The sequence below is a fragment of the Hermetia illucens genome, chromosome 2 (assembly GCF_905115235.1).
Source record: "Hermetia illucens chromosome 2, iHerIll2.2.curated.20191125, whole genome shotgun sequence".
Classification (NCBI taxonomy): Eukaryota; Metazoa; Arthropoda; class Insecta; order Diptera; family Stratiomyidae; genus Hermetia; species Hermetia illucens.
In genome coordinates, this window is record NC_051850.1 from 127,153,206 (window position 1) to 127,170,290 (window position 17,085).

General features: G+C 46.7%; 1 protein-coding gene across 13 annotated transcripts in view; it reads right to left on the reverse strand.

Moving 5' to 3' along the window:
* LOC119649256 (Down syndrome cell adhesion molecule-like protein Dscam2) overlaps positions 1–17,085 on the reverse strand; it is a 252,363-nt gene that overhangs the window by 88,874 nt on the left and 146,404 nt on the right. For all 13 annotated transcript variants that reach the window (XM_038051338.1, XM_038051337.1, XM_038051330.1 and 10 more), the window contains exon 7: positions 683–827. In XM_038051338.1, the coding sequence (XP_037907266.1) occupies positions 683–827 (145 nt within the window). The remainder of the gene's footprint in view (positions 1–682; positions 828–17,085) is intronic.

Sequence of the window (17,085 nt, forward strand, 5' to 3'; positions counted from 1 at the left end):
GCAATTTCAACTTGCCGAGCTTAATAAAAATCTCACAAATCAAAAATAACATTTACTAACGATAACCTTAACGGCGGAAGTGACAAATTTCGTTACTGTAGAGGACGCGCTTATTTCATTAGGCTCGCTGTTGCGGAAAAAGTAATTTCGTCCAGAGCAAACGAGATTACAAGTCTTGTAATCCAAAAAGTAATTTAGCCTAGTATAAGTCCTGGAGATGAGGGAGAAACTGTCCTGAAAAATGACATCCAGTCGTAGTCACAGATACTTTGTTGCTCTCATACTATCAGCCAAAGCCGGTAGCAGTTACGGATATTGTATCAACTCAAGAAGAGATACGTTCTCCTCAGGTATTGTTATTGCAATGGCTGCCAAGTTTGATCTAGAGCGAAGATGTATATCATCAGGGACAGAAACTATTTAGAAAATGAAATATCTCCTATGTACATTTATTGGCTCTGATACAAGCCATGTACCTATAAGTTCAACAAGGACTATAATGCTGCTTGTAAGTAGCTTTCCTGCATTACAAAAGCTACTCAGTCAGCCAAGCGCATTCTTTTATTACACCAGCAGTTCCCGTCCTAGCGAGTATTAATTAGTAGAACAAAGTATAATCTGATAATAGAATGTGTGCCCACGTTTATGTATCAAGCACTTGATATATTATGTAAATAATTACCTTCCATGAGATGGTAAGGGAAAGCCATCCAGTAGCCATGTAATCTGCGGAGTTGGATTTCCTGATGCTGAACACTTTAAACTTACTGCCGGTCCTGGCTGCAGGGTTTGCTCAATGAAACTGTAGAGCAGGACTGGTGGTGCATCTAGAAATAAAAAAGTGCAGGTGAATGGATGATATTAATTACTCGGTTATTATAGAACATGCTCTGCGTTGGGATAAAAGGAATCTCTAGAGTGAGAGGATCTGCCTCAGGGGAAACGTTAGTAGACATGGCCCTACCAATATTCTATCTAATCCTATTCATCTGATGAATTGTTTTTTTTTTTTGACACAGAAATTTTTAGAAACTTCCCAATGACGACTTGAACCACAAATACAATATTTTGTCTAGAAATTTCTGAAAGAATATTTAAAATTGGTTACTGAAACGAACATAGTTCAACAAGTTCATGTCTTCCGATTGTTTCTTCTACTGCTTTTGCTCTGTTTAAATCTGCAATAAATTAAACTAAAAACTTACAAAAAACATGATTTATATTAAAATATTTTAATTTTTATTATTTCTTTAAAGGGTCTTTTTAAAAATTTGTAATAAACTATGCGCTAGTAAGGACGCAAATTTACTCCATGATGATATACACTAAATCCAACAAATGGAAATACCACCTTCAAATCTTACTAATGTATGATTGCAATTCACCCCTTGGTGGTATATAGCGCATCAACCACACCTACGCGCCATCGTTCGCGATTACGTGAAATGCCCTTCAGCATCTCCTTCCAATACTTCCTGAGACGCTCGCACTTCTTCTCTGCTATTCTGCGCCAAGTGGCCTTCTGCGACCCACTCGTGAGCCATCTTGGAAGAGTGGATTCCGATGCATGGAGTAGCCTACAATGAAACCCTCGTCCTCCTTAAAGTGTGGCCTATCCACTGCCAACTTCCGATCACAGTGGGTACGAGTGCCTGGCCTGTGCGTTGGCCAAGTACCTCGTTTGAGATAGTGTCAGGCCAGCATACTCCGATGAAACGACGCAGACAATGATGTTAAAACGACTTCTCTGCTACAGTGACTACCCACTTCATCCACAAAAAGGAAACTTCACCGGATGTAATACGGTTAAGAACCGTGGTGAAGTGTTCTTTTCACCACATCAGTTGTTCATTATCATAGATGAGAAGTCGGCCGTTGACGCCCTTCACAGGACCATCGTAAGATTTGCAACCACAAGCGGTATTACGATCTCCGGTATCTTTCGCCTCCCTGAACAGCGCAATAGTAAATTTTACCTTCTCATGACGTACACTACGTTGAACTTCCTGGGATTTCGCTCGGTATTGAAGCTCGAGCGTGTCACGCCTGCCGTCACTCGCAGCGGTTAGTAACCCCCCCCCCTCTTCCTCTTCATAACTTGGCCAACGACCTGTGTAGCACCCGAGAAAAGAGCCTGTTTAGATGTCGGCCCAATAATAATAATAATAATAAGCCCGGTTGTGAAAGGAGGAGGGATGGATAGCTTCAGTCTGAATGGCTGTACGCCACCGCAGTGTCTCAGGGGGTAGATGAGGAAAGTGCAGGAACTTTGCAGTCTTGCAGATTACTCACTAAGGAAGCTATCTCAACACCTGGCAGCTAGGGATAAAATGAACTACCAAAAATTAAGAGAAGGAGAAATTTAAGGTCCGGTACGGATAACCGGCGGGAGTCGTCTGACTTGGTGACTGGGTCGGGCTCTCGTAATGGACAGCACGGCGTCGAAACCGCTAGTCGTGGAGCGGTTCGACGTCTAGGCGCCACGACGACCAGGAGCGCAGGTCCGCCTGCTGCAGCTGTTTTGCCACAATCTGTGGCGACCACTTCAGCAGGTTCGCGTAGGAAGCGGATGAAATGGACTGAAGAAATGAACCTCTTCATCATCTGCTCCTACTACGAAATAACGGCGGGGCGGGTACAACATCTTACCGCCTCTTGTTGCACCAGAGATTCGTCGAGCGTTTCCCGTAATTCGCGCACGTGACTGTGCAGCGAGTCGCAGCCCAGTACCGCATTATTACTCGGAGCGACACAATCCCGGCCACCATCAGGGAGCGTGTTCGACTTGAAGTCATCGGGGAAACTGGTGACCAAGAGTCGATGGGGGTAGAGGCGGCGGCCTCAACAAAACCACGCCGCACTGCAGGTAACAGTTTCAGTACTCGCCGAAGCACTCTTCTCCACCGTCCAGCTGAGGTTTCCGCTGAGGTTCGGGATGAATTCCAAAGAGCGTGTATAGAATTCTCGGATATGGATCCTTTGCATAGACCAGGTATTCCCAGGCTCTATGCATCTCCAGCAACTCCGGGAATTCTATCTCAAATCAATGATGAGATTGCATCTCGACTGTGTGCTGATATGTCGCTGCTGCAACTACAATCACTTGTGTATTGTGGTGCAGTTGCGGCTATCAGATTGCACGGTCAGAAGATTCGCTTTCGTGTTATTGGTTTTAGTGACAAAAGGGATCCACTATGGAAAATTCGTCTGGAACGTCGGCGGGACTCACTAAGGCAGGAGATTGCTAGACTGCGCTAGAGCGCTCAGACAATACAGTTCTCGGTGACGGAAGCGAAAGAGTATTGGGGTGGACTTTGGGGGTTACCTACCCAGCATGCTGAGCATGCTGAGTGGATCACCACCGAAGGTACCCGCCATGCCAATACGCCTGGCATGAATTTTGCGGATGTTACCGAAGAGGAAGTTCGACGAGCCATAAACAGCTCGAAGAACTGGTGTAAGAAATTTACCAGCGTACACAGTCGGTTGGCACGCAGTATAAATGAGGTCATCAGTCGGCCGGAGGAATTTCCACCTTTCCTCACTGTGGGGATTACCTACCTTATCTCTAAGAAGGACACGGTGCAGGACCCGCAGACACAAGACCGATCACTTGCTTACCAGCCCTCTACAAATCCATCACGTCCATTATTAGTGAAAGGATCAATGTGCACCTCGAGACCAACAACATTCTGTCCGAGGAGCAGAGGGGCTGCCGAGTTGGGTCAAGGGGTTGCAAAGAGCAACTCATTATCGACTCGGTAGTTGTAGGGCAGCAACTAGAGGCCAAAGAAACCTCTTCAGTTGCTATATCGATTATGCCAAGGCTTTTGATAGCGTTCCGTTTTTGGCGACAGTCATGGAAGGGTGGCAGACCACCTTATCGGTGCGTACATCTGAGGGTGCTAATACCTCAGAGCCCATCCGTATACGGAGGAACATCTTCCAGGGGGATTCGTTGAGTCCCCTTTGGTTTTCTATGGAACTGAATCCCCTTTCATGGCTACTGAATGATGCTAGAGGTCATGGTTTTGCAATAAAGTATGGCCTGCGTGCTAAGTGCGAAATGATACACTTGATGTACCTAGATGGTACCAGATGGAGCTGCATGTTGGTACTGACAATCATCTTAGAAGTCTGTTGCGAATAATAGACATGTTCAGCGGTCATATTCGGATGGAGTTTGGATTAGACAAGTGTCGAACCCAAGCCATCCGCAAAGGTCATCACGAGCCGCATACTGGACATAGCATTGGTGACCTCCACATCGAAGCTATGACCGACGCAGACTTCTACAAGTACCTAGGAATTCTGCAAGGAACCCATACTCGAGTTGGTGATCTGAAGGAAGCTCTGCTGTCCGCATTCCTGCGACGTGTTAAGCTGGTGCTGAACTCGCATTTCTCGGGGAAGAATAAAATGAGCGCGTTGAATGTATTCGCTATCCCTTCACTGGCTTATGCATTCGGAATATTGCCGTGGAGGAAGACCGATCTGGAAAACGTCCAGCGGCGGATACGGACAACTGTGTCCAAATTCCGAATGCATCACCTAAAGTCTGCCGTAGAGCGGATGAACCTGCCTCGTGACATCGGAGGTAGGGGCGTGGTTGACGTGGCGGCACAACATCATCGCCAAGTCGACTCATTGCGCCCTTATTTTTACAGCAAAGAGCAGGCGAGTCCCTTGCATGCGGCTGCCTGTAAGACAGACTGTGGACTGACTCCACTTAACTCGGACCAAGAGCGGATCGATGAATGGAAGTCGAAGGCAATGCACGGTAAACACGTGAATTGTCTTTGGGAGCCATTTGTCGATTTGCATCTGTCGAACAGATGGCTGTGTGCTGGGGAGCTCTTTGCTGAGACGGAGGGGTTCATGTGTGCCATTCAGGATGGCGTGGTCGCCACCCGAGCTTATAAACAGCTCATCATGAAAAAACGGGTGGAGAACGACCAGTGCAGAATGTGTGGTTCGGCGTTAGAGACGTTGGACTATCTCATTTCTGGCTGTACTGTTATGGCACCGGTGCAATACATCACCAGGCATAATGCTGTATGTAAGGTTATCCATCAAAACCTTGCATATAAGCATGGGCTGATCACGGGAACATGTCCTATTTACCGATAGGAGCCGCAGTACTTGATAGTTCTGCTTACAGCATGTATTGGGACCGGCAAGTTCTGACTGATCGCCATACCGCACACAACAAGCCTGACGTACTGTTAGTTGACAAGACGGGTCGCTCCGCGTATATTATTGATGTTGCTATCCCCATAATAGCAACATTGAACGGACATACGTGGAGAAGAAGGTGAACTATGAGCCATTGGCTCCGAAAATCAAAGAAATTTGGCGTCTCGAGCGGGTGGTCGTAGTTCCCATAATATTGTCAGCTACAGGTATTGTACCTAAATCCCTCACGGCTTCCCTTGATGTCCTGGGACTTTCGCAAAGTCTGGTTCAAACCATGCAGAAGTACACCATTCTGCATACGTGCTCGATGTTGCGGGGAGTACTCGACGGATTCTCCCACTGACCTACCACCGGCCATCACCACCAGTGCCCCTTTAGTTTTTAAGTAGGTAGGATCGTCCGAGCCTAAATGCTTGGCAGTTAGTGCTAGTATTAGGTAAAATCCGGCATCTGCCGAGATTGTGATAACTCGGAGATAATAATCGTTGACGCTACAATCCAGGAAACCGCCAATCATCCTTTTTTCATTTCAAATAAAGTTGGAAACTGAGCATCAAAGAAGAGTCCACGAACCAAAAAAGGGAGGGAAATTCTCCAAAATCGATCGATTTGTCATTTGGATCCGGACTTAAGACCACCTCAATCCTGAAAAAATAATTCCCAGGGATTAGAATTCATCCGAAAATGAGAAAGACCTTTGGATGGTCTGGAAAAGCAATGCTTGAATAAATATTTATGAAAGCTTAGCTACACCAGATCATGATATCAGGATCACCGTAAGCCATTAATACGGAAGAGTGCATCGCGGGGGCTTGTATCTCACCAAGGCCAAGGCAACACACTTTCGCCAGTGGAAGGCATAGTTGCTAGTGGGATAGTAAATTGTATAACCTTGCGCATGTCAGCTTGCTAGAAAAATGGCCCAGAGAACAGCGGATAGGATTGGACAGGAGGTGAAGCAACATTCCTACAGAAAAGCTCGCATGGAGGCAGTTCTGGAGACTTGCAAGATGTTGAGAAACAGCAAAGCATCAGGCACAACGGTATAGCAAATCTATCCTTTCGACAGTGCTATTACCTTTAGATGTGACATATTTCTAGGGTTCTTGAAGTCAAGACCGACAAAACTTTCGTGACTTACGCCATATGGACCCATACCCCTTTTAAATACGATTAATATATAGTACATTATTTGGTTCGAGAGCCTTTTAGGACTTGCAAAACTAGATTCTGATTAGGTTAGGAGGTTTCAGCTGGCAATCGACATAGCCAGTTAGCTGCCTCTCTCAATTTATCGACATTTATTTAGCAAAAAGAATTATTTGTACTAGAAGAACAGCGAATACAAAAGGCATACTGCTTCCATTTGTACCCACAGGCATCATTGTGGGTAATGGTATTGTTAGCGTTGCGGTTGGGTCGTACTCATTACGCTGCTCTGTGGAACCTCTTGCTCCTTTCAGAGTTTGCTCTAAGTAGATCCGAACATGAACTTGATCGCTCTCCAATCCTCCTGCGATGCTAGCATGCTCCACCCCGGATTTTATGATACTAAATCTAGTGTATTCCTGTTGTGTTTCTAGCAATTAATTTAAATGTAAATAATAAGACGCTCTTTCTCCTTTTGGGGATCTTTCTCCTATTTGGGATCAATGATGCATACCAAAGTAAATAACCACTAGCGAAAAAGGAAATCATCTGATTATTTACACTTTTCCTAAGCTGTTCTCCTTTCTTCCGCAGATTCTGCGAGGTGGTAGAAGAATACGTGTTCTGAGTCCTCCGGCATTCCATCGCTGTTTGAACAATCGGCTGAGGTGATCATTTTATCGCTATATCAAGAGATCACTGAAAGTTGCCAGTGCTTCTCCCTTGCTAGGAGAATAACCCCTGGGTGGCTTTCAACAAGTGAGTAGGGTACGTGATTTGCGGATGCGAATGGTCTCTGAATCGCCCCATCACAATTTCATATGCACTCCGACACGGTTGTATGTATACCTTCAGGCAGAGCTCATTAGAGCGAAATAGAATGGGAGCAAAAATGTTGGATGGGATAAACAGCAAAAAGGGTAAGAAGAAAGCAACAGTTAGAACCTTCGTGTTTCTCGGAACTACTACTGTTTTTCCTCTTAGACGCTCGCCGACTTTCTACAGGATCCATATCTTTTTCCTGCAGTCTCTTGTTTAGAGGGAGGTTGATGACAATAAGCTTAAGTGACCACTTGTGTGGCCTGTGACACTGTTGCTGCAAGTTTAGACTTGGTCTTGATATTTCGTTCTTTCTCTTGTGATCTGTTGTAGACGACACTAATAGCTCTAACTATATTCTTTATAACTTGGTGCATGTCGTTCTTGTCCTTGAGAAATTCGATTCTGGAGGCAATACCGAATATACTGTCGGAGTTGACGGAGTAGTCTATCAGGTAATTACAGAGTTTCAAGTACAGTATCATGGAAAATGCTGAATGCCTTTTTTCCCCTTAGGGGCTCTTTAATTCTCTGATCTACATTAGATTGTAGTACAGTTCGGTGCCACTTGGCCTACCTATGACACGGGTGTGGCAGTAGGTTTGAGCTTTTGCTTGGAATTTCTCCCTCCTTTCTGCGATCTGCTATAGAAGACTATAATAGCCCTCACTATATTTTTTAAGGCTTGGTGCACGTTGAACTTATCCATAAGAAACTAGAACAGTTCAACTAATTTCACCCCAATCTGTGTGAAAGCTAATTTTTCCAGATCAAGGCACTGTTCTCTTTGAGCTCCTGCCGAATTACCTCCTTTGGCATCTATCCCTATGTTTCTAAGATCTCTCTTAGGGTCCTTACCCCCAAAAATCACCGGTATGAGAATCCCGAACGTTTGCTCAAGTAAGTTCACTCCTTACCACCTTTTTCTCGCAAAAACAGTTACGCTTATTGGCACGAAAATTATTGAGGACCTAGGAACTGTGAGCCCCCACGCTAGCAGGGAATAACATTACCGAGGGGTAGGGGGAAGTCATTTCACACGCAAAAGGGGCTGTATAATTTTTTATATTCAATATAGTCATGTGGGGTACTAAATGAAAGATTTTACTTGATACCGGTGCTACTTTTAAGATCAGTCTTAATGAGAGAGAGTGTTGGAACCGGAAATTGATTCTCGGAAGGAGATGGTTTTAGGGGATAAGAGTCCCATATAACCGAAAAAAATCGGACAGACAGACAGTGAATCCTGAGAGGAGTTGGCAGATATCCCACCAGGCAGGACCCCTGTTGGCGGATAGGGGCACACTTAATGATGTGTAAATATATACTCAGACACTTTCTTTTCGAATTTTGCATAGGTATGTGAACCAAAAGAGCTATAGAAAGGATACCCAGAACACAAAACCATCATGGAAGACGAGAGAAGGAGGAAGTTTGAGCGAAATATGACTTCACCAAGAACACTAGTACTAAAAGCGAAGAAAGATAAGCTTCGCGACAGCAGACTCCATAACCTAGAAAGAGACCCATTCAGGAAGAGCTTATCAATTCTGAGATCTCCACTAATGCCAAAGGTTGTGAAAGATAAACCGCAGGGAAGGCCAGTAGTCCAGTCGGGACTCATAGCGAACATAGCTCTGCTTCAGAGGAATTACTCTTTACACAGGTTGACGCAAATATAGTTTAGCTGTCCGAATTTCTCAAGGACAAGAATAACGTGCACCAAGCTACAAAGAATATATTTTAGCTATTAGTGTCGTCTACAACAGATCACAAGAGAAAAACGAAATATCAAGAGCAAGTCTAAATCTGCAACAACAGTGTCAAAGGCTACCCAAGTGGCCACCTAAACTTATTGTTGTCAACCTGCCACTAAACAAGAGACTGTAGGACAAGGATATGGATCCTGTAGAAAGTCGGCAAGCGGAAAGAGGAAAAAACAGTAGTAGCTCCGAGAAACACAAAGGTTCTAACCTTTGCTTTCTTCTTGGCCTTTTCGCTGTTTGGCCCATCCATCAGTTTTGCTCCCCTTGTATTTCGTTCCAATTGCCAAAGCTTCCGCGCTTTTAGTTCCGTTTCTCGGAGGTAGCTTTGTACTAGGGTAAGTCGCTCTCGAAATATATATTTACATTTAAAAACAAAAATTGTAGTTTGGAGAAAGCTACCCCGTCTCTATTAATTTTAGGCTAGACTACAAATAGCAAACGAAAATCTAATCTCTTAGGAACAGTTCAAGTAGGAGGAACTGTCCAAGGAATTTATTATGAATTTGCGAAAAGCGCAGACATTTTTTCTCTGCACTGGTGCGTGGTATATCCTGCCAAGTTAGCGAGGACTATACCCACAGCGATCCCCAGCCAATTATCTTCGAACAATGGAGAGAGCCAGAATGCAAAAAGAGGGCATAACCAAAACCCAGAGGGACATCAGACTGTCCTCCAAAGGCATTGAATAAGTAAACCTTCAATCTAGATCAACCTACTAATGCTTACAGTCCAGAGGAAAAGCCCCTCATGTGGCCTAAAGCATCGCTATGGCGTGTGGCGAGTCCATGCTTATGGAAAGCACATTCTGCAGCGGAAGATCAAACCACTAGTGGAATAATGGACTAGTCAACTTTTGATCAGGCTGCCACTGAGCCGGTGATCGAAGAGAGAATATTGTAAGAACTCTGCTCGGAGGTAAATGTAAACCCGTGAGGGAACGTTTAAAGAATTGTTATGGGACAACTCAGAGGTCGGTCATTTGCTTAGAGCACGTGCCCTACCTTCTTCTTGAAAATAATCCAGTGGATACCCTCCTTGTAAGAGCGCTGATATCTTTCGGATATCTCCGAATATGACCTCAATAAACATAGATAAACTGCCGGAGGTCTGCTGTAGAATGGATGACGACAAAGCTCTGGGCCTAGGCATAATTCCGAACAGTGCTCTTAGGCTTACCACGATTTCCAGACCGGACATGTTCACTGAATTATTCGAAGCATGGAAGTGCAAAAATTGGTACTATTACCTAAAACTGGCAAATTCCGAGTGAGCTATCGCCCCATAGGGGTTAGAGTTGGTAATCTATAATAGACTACCCCCAGTTGTTGGAACCCAAGGAATTGGTTGTTGGCTTGGAATAGAATTCAATTCACTGAAAGGGTAGTACTAGCAAGTATTACATGGTGATAACCCTGGACAGGAAGAATACATTCAACTTAGCCAATTGAAGTCCTATACAGAAGTCTCAGGTGACGATTTGTATCCCCACCTAGATAGTTGATATTTTCTAAAGCTACTTGCACGAACGAAGTCCCTGGTATGAGATCAGTGATGAACCCAAGGAACATTTTGTCTCCGTACGTACCGCTCAGTACTCCCACACTGGCAATCCTAAGGTAGGACATCAGGTATAACAATTGTCTGGTTCCGAAAGAACGCCGATGCCATAGTAATGGTTGTGTTCGGGCAACATCTCAATGATATTGAATTGTATTGATCTGAAAAAATCAGTGCTGTTAAAAGGGCGCGAAATGGTCCTCATCACAAAATGCCGTAAGAGAAACTATCCTCGTATTAGAATTGGGAGTCAATATCAGTACTTCTAACCAATTTGTGGCGCGGCAGGATTCGCAGCATTCGAAATTTATTTCGAATGTTGCGAGTGCGAGCGAATAGATGGCGCGGATCTATCCACTTTGCGTAGCACGCCACGGGAGTGGAAGATCGGAGAAAAGTGTGCCATGAATTCAATAATTCCTCATGCCAATTAATTTGTAATTAAAGTTTAAAATAGAACGAATTCAATAGTTCCTCATGCCAATTTGATTTGTAATTAAAGTTTAAAATAGAACGAATTCAATAATTTTCATTTGTTATTAATAAATAATAAGTATACAATAAATATTTAAAATAAAGAATGTTAAATACTTAATTGGTGACCCCGATATTTAAAAAACGACAAATTATCCGCCATCGCCGCCATTGGTGAAGTTCTATTGACGACAAAATTCGTCCGAGCAACACGGCAGAAATAGAACTTCCAAACACCGAGAAATCTATCAAAAACATCAGTAGACCGTACGGCAAGCGATTTTCACGCGTTCGCGTCTACAGTTGAGTGTGGAGTGCCGTTGTAAACATCACGAAAACGTGTCGCATCTCCACATCCCGAGTAGGAGCAGAGGCAAGAAAAAACGCGAGAAAACCTTCTCTACACAGTGTACTGCGCGACACACGTCGGACCCTCACCAGAAGTAGATTTTCACGCGACTTCCCGTACGCACGCCCTCCTGCACAACACCTTTCACGCACCGGACTAGTCATCATTGTCACAACGATCAACAACAGCAGTAAACGGCTGTCCCCGTCGCCGCCACCGCTGCCGCCACAGACGCCGCAACCACCACCGCTGCCATCACAGACGCAGCAGCTGACACCGGTGCTGCCACATACGCAGCAGCTGCCACCGCTGTCGCTACAGACGCCATCAACGCAGCCCCAGTCACCATCATTGCCGCAGCCACTTCCGCCGCCGGAATCGTCTCCACCATCGCCGCAGAGGTCGAAGCCGCCGCCGTCACTGCAGCCCTCGCCGTCAAGATCAGCGCAGCTGACCGACACCAGCATCACTGCCACAGCCACCGCTATCAGGCAGAAACCGAAGACTCCGCCACCATCGCTGCAGCAGAAGCCGCCGCCACCGCCGCCGCCTTCACATCGACGCCGTCTTCACCAAAGAGGCCGCAGCAGCGAATCATTATTGTAATTTATTTTAAGTGAAATTATTGTTCAATACATTAAAATTTAAAAAAAAATATAATAAAAGATTGAAATCGCTGCAAGAGACGGCGAGGAGGTGTTTAGCATCGCGAGTTCTCCATTTTCATTGGTGGTGTTTTTGGTCTGCGCTGGAGAGCGTCCGCTTCGCTCGTCGTTTTTTCTCGTTTCGTGCGTGCATTTGTGGGTGCGGCCTGCCGTGTCGGTGTAAAGTTCACCGCGTTTCAGTATAAACTCACCGCGTTTACATCTCAATCTCGTACTTCTCGGTAAGAAAAATGTCTTTTGACAATAAAGACGCGGCAGGCCCATCGGACCCGCAAGTGACCGCCCTCGCAGTACGCGTTCCTCCGTTTTGGCGGCGGAACCCCGAGCTGTGGTTCGTGCATTTGGAAGCACAGTTCCAAATGTCCGGCATCACATCGGACGCGACCCGTTTCAACTACGCGGTGGTCGGCCTGGACGAAGAGTCCATACTTCTGGTGTCCGACGTGGTGAAGTCGACATCGTACGTGCAGCTCAAGAGCGAGTTGATCAGGCGCCTGTCGGCAAGCGAGTCGGCAAAATTAGACCACTTGCTGGCGGGTTTAACGTTGGGTGATCGAACTCCCAGCCAATTGCTTCGTGAAATGAGGCAATTGGGTGGGAGCAAGATCGGCGACGACCTGATCAAGTCGCTCTGGCTGCGTCGGCTCCCGGAGGGCACCCAGGCGATCCTCGCTTGCGTCTCCGGTTCCTTGGAGGAACTGGCAGCGACGGCCGACCAGGTGCAGGAGGTGTACGTACGCCCAACCTTGGCGGCCGTTCAACCACCGTCGGATGAGGTGGGTGAATTGAGGCGCGAGATTGCTGCTTTAACAGCCAGTATGGCCGAGATGCCGAAGCCACAACAGGAGCCTCGGATAGGATGGATATTAAAACGACGGACCCGGCAACGACAAAGGAACAACGATTTGCGCATTTTCTCATGGAACGTGCGCTCCCTGTACAGAGATGAAGCTGATAAGGAGCTAGCCGATACCCTGTCCCAATATAGGGCTGATGTAACAGCGTTGCAAGAGATGCGATGGACAGGGACCGGTTTCCTGGAGAAGAGCCACTACACCATATATTATAGCGGCCATCCAGTAAACCATGTGCTCGGAGTAGGTTTCTTAGTCAGCCAAAAAATGAAACCTGCTGTTATCGGCTTTGAAAGTATAAGCGAACGGCTATGCACTCTGCGCTTGCGAGGCAAGTTTAGAAATATAAGCCTCATAAACGTTCACGCCCCTACAGAGGAGACTGCAGAGTCGGAGAAGGATACCTTCTACGAGGCAGTAGAAAGAACCCTCGAAGCCTGTCCCAGATATGATATCAAAATCATACTTGGGGATTTTAACAGCCAAGTAGGGAAGGAGCCCGTATTCAGGCGATACGTTGGCTCCCATAGCTTACACGAAAAAACAAATGATAACGGACTGCGGACTATTCAATTAGCAGGGTCACACGAAATGGTTGTTGGAAGTACCTGGTTTGCGCGGAAAGCGGTCCACAAACATACGTGGGCCTCTCCAGACGGGACCACTTTCAACCAAATTCACCACGTGTTCATCGAACGCCGCCACCTCTCAGCCTTGATGAATGTCAGAACATATAGGGGGGCCAATATAGACTCGGATCACTATCTCGTTGGCATGGTGCTCCGAGTTCGAATAACAATACCATCTAGAATCCCCTCTGACAATCAGGTGAGAGTGAACACTGAAGCCATCCACAACACAACCCTCCGCGACACCTATAAGAGGGAAATGGATGCCGCAATAACCGCAGTCAATAGAGGACCTGGAGATGAAGCATCAACTAATGATCTTCACAACCACCTGAAGAACGTTATCATGGATACGGCCACAAATATACTTGGCCCCAGCCGCAAAAGGAGTCGGAACGGCTGGTTTGACGATGAATGTAAGCTAGCAACGGAACGGAAGAATGCCGCATACCGAGTAATGTTGCATTCTCAAAGAACGCGGGCACGCGCAGAGACTTATCACGAACTCCGTCGAGCGGAGAAGCGACTTCACAGACGGAAAAAGGAAGCCTGGGAGAACCAACAAGTCTGTGAACTAGAAAAGTACAGGGAGCAACCGCACCAGGCGCGGAAGTTTTACCAACAAGTCAGCAGGATGAAGCCTTATGCACCTCGATGCTCATCCTGCCGAGACAAAGAGGGAAATCTGATTTCCGACAGAATGGGCATATTAGAGCGATGGGTTGAGTACTTTGATGAGCTACTGAACAACCAGAACATCGGCGAGTTGGAGGTCCCGCCAACTGAAGACGACGGACAAATACTGCCACCACCAAGTTTAGGAGAAACAGTCCGTGCAATTCATCGGCTAAAAAATCATAAGTCGCCAGGAGCCGATGGAATTACAGCCGAATTGGTTAAATATGGAGGCGACCAGTTACACCAAGTGGTTCATCAACTTGTGCTCAAGGTATGGGACAGCGAATCAATGCCTGACGATTGGCAGCGAGGCATAATCTGTCTCATACATAAAAAGGGAGATATCACACAGTGCAGCAATTATAGAGGTATCACGTTGCTGAGTACCATCTATAAGATATTCTCCACTATCTTGCTAGGCCGGATAGCCCCATACGCCCAGAACATCATTGGCCCATACCAAAGAGGCTTCACTCCAGGCAAATCAGCAACAGATCAGATTTTCTCTCTGCGGCAAGCGATGGAAAAACTGTTGGAATATGGACAACAGTTGCACCATCTGTTCATCGACTTTAAAGCCGCCTTTGATAGCATAGCCAGGGTAAAACTGTACACGGCCATGGGGGAATTCGGTATCCCGACGAAATTAATAAGACTGACTAGGCTGACCCTGACCAATGTGCGAGGCCAGATAAAAGCAGCAGGATCACTCTCAAGACCATTTGACATCAACAACGGTCTACGACAAGGGGATGCGCTATCATGCGTCCTCTTTAACCTGGCCCTCGAGAAGGTGATCCGTGATGCTGAGGTGAATGCAAGAGGTACGATCCTCTTCAAGTCCACCCAACTACTGGCCTATGCTGACGATATCGACATCATGGGAAGAACCACCCGAGACGTTCAAACTGCCTTCATCCAGATCGAGCAGGCGGCGCGAGATCTTGGGCTGCACATCAATGAAGGCAAGACAAAATACATGGTGGCAACGTCAGCACCGAAGACGAATCAACCAACAACATCAAACCGCACTGGTCAAACACAAGCACGAACAAGAATAAGGATAGGGGAATACAACTTTGAGACCGTTGACAATTTCTCCTATCTAGGGTCGAAAATCACAACCGATAACAACTACGATGATGAAATCCGCGCACGGTTGTTGTCAGCCAACAGAGCCTACTTCAGCTTACAAAGACTGTTCCGCTCGAAACGTCTCACCATAGGGTCAAAGCTCTTACTGTACAAGACTATGATCTTGCCAGTCCTCATGTATTCCTCGGAAACTTGGGTTCTTAGCAAGAAAAATTGCGAACTCTTGGCCGCGTTCGAGAGAAGAATCCTCCGAAGAATTTTTGGCCCCCTACATGAGGATGGACGATTCCGTAGCCTACACAATGACGAAATCTATGAGCGATACCATGACCGTCCGGTTGTGGATAAAATCCGGCTCAATAGGTTACGGTGGGCGGGTCACTTAATCCGTATGGATGAAGATGATCCCACCCGGAAAGTCTATAAGGGCAATATCTATGGTAGGAAAAGAAGACGAGGCAGACCCTGCCTAAGATGGAGCGATGGCGTGGGCCAGGACGCCAGACAGCTTTTAGGGATATCGAATTGGTGGACCTCGGCGCAAAACCGGGATGTCTGGAGTTCCTTATTAAGGCAGGCCTAGACCGGATACCGGTTGTTGCGCCGTTGATGATGATGATGATGATGGCCGAGATGCGGGCGACGTTGGACGCTCAGCGTTCGGGCGCCAGATCGCGAGCACGCTCGCGGTCTGCCACCCGAAAAGGGCGATCAGGTAGCAGGTCGTCAAGACAGTCCACGGACCAAGGGATTTGCTGGTACCACCGCAGATTCGGGGATAAAGCGACAAGATGTACGCTACCGTGTAGATTCTCTCCTACCGCAAAAAACTAGGTCCGCGGGGGGTCTTGGCGGCGGCCACCCAGAACGCAGCGTCACGTCGCCTAACTATTTTCGACCCCCTCAGCGGGCGCAGCTACCTCATCGATACTGGTGCGGAGGTTTCGGTTCTTCCCGTACCTCGGCAACATCAACTTTTCCCTCAACCGCTCAAACTTGCGGCAGCAAATTCCTCCCGCATAAACACGTACGGGTATAGGCAAGTGGACGTGAGTCTTGGCTTGCGTAGGACGTTTTCGTGGCGTTTCATCCTGGCGGATGTCAGCTTCCCCATACTAGGCGCAGACTTCCTGTGTCACTATGGATTGCTGGTGGACTTGCAAAACAAGTCTCTTATAGATTCCACGACCAACCTTAATTCGTCGGGACATATGGTATCTCACCCAGGCAATAATCTTTCCGTTCTTTTAGAAGACATTACCGACTCTCGTGTTCGGGCACTTCTCCAAAAGTTCAGCCAGATTACTACCAACTGTAGTCTCTCCAAACCAGTGAAGCACAATGTGCAGCACCACATTATCACTACTGGTTCCCCGATCTTCTCGAAGGTGCGTCCTCTACCATCTCAGAAACTGGCAATTGCACGGAAAGAGTTTGAACAACTCGTTCAACAGGGTATCTGCAGGCCCTCAAACAGCTGTTGGTCTTCCCCACTGCATATGGTCCCTAAGCCAAACGGCGAATGGCGCCCATGTGGGGATTACAGAAGGCTAAATGCACAGACTGTTCCTGACCGATATCCAATTCCACTCATCCACGACTTTGCGCATCACCTCGCGAATTGCCGCATCTTTTCGACCTTGGACTTAACCAAGGCTTATCACCAAATCCCAGTAGCTCCTGAAGACATTCCAAAGACGGCAATATGCACACCCTTTGGACTCTTCGAGTTCACCCGGATGACTTTCGGATTGTGCAATGCGGCGCAAACCTTTCAAAGGTTCATTCACTCAGTCCTGCGAAACCTCGAATTCTGTTTCGTATATTTGGATGATGTTTTGGTCGCTTCTTCCA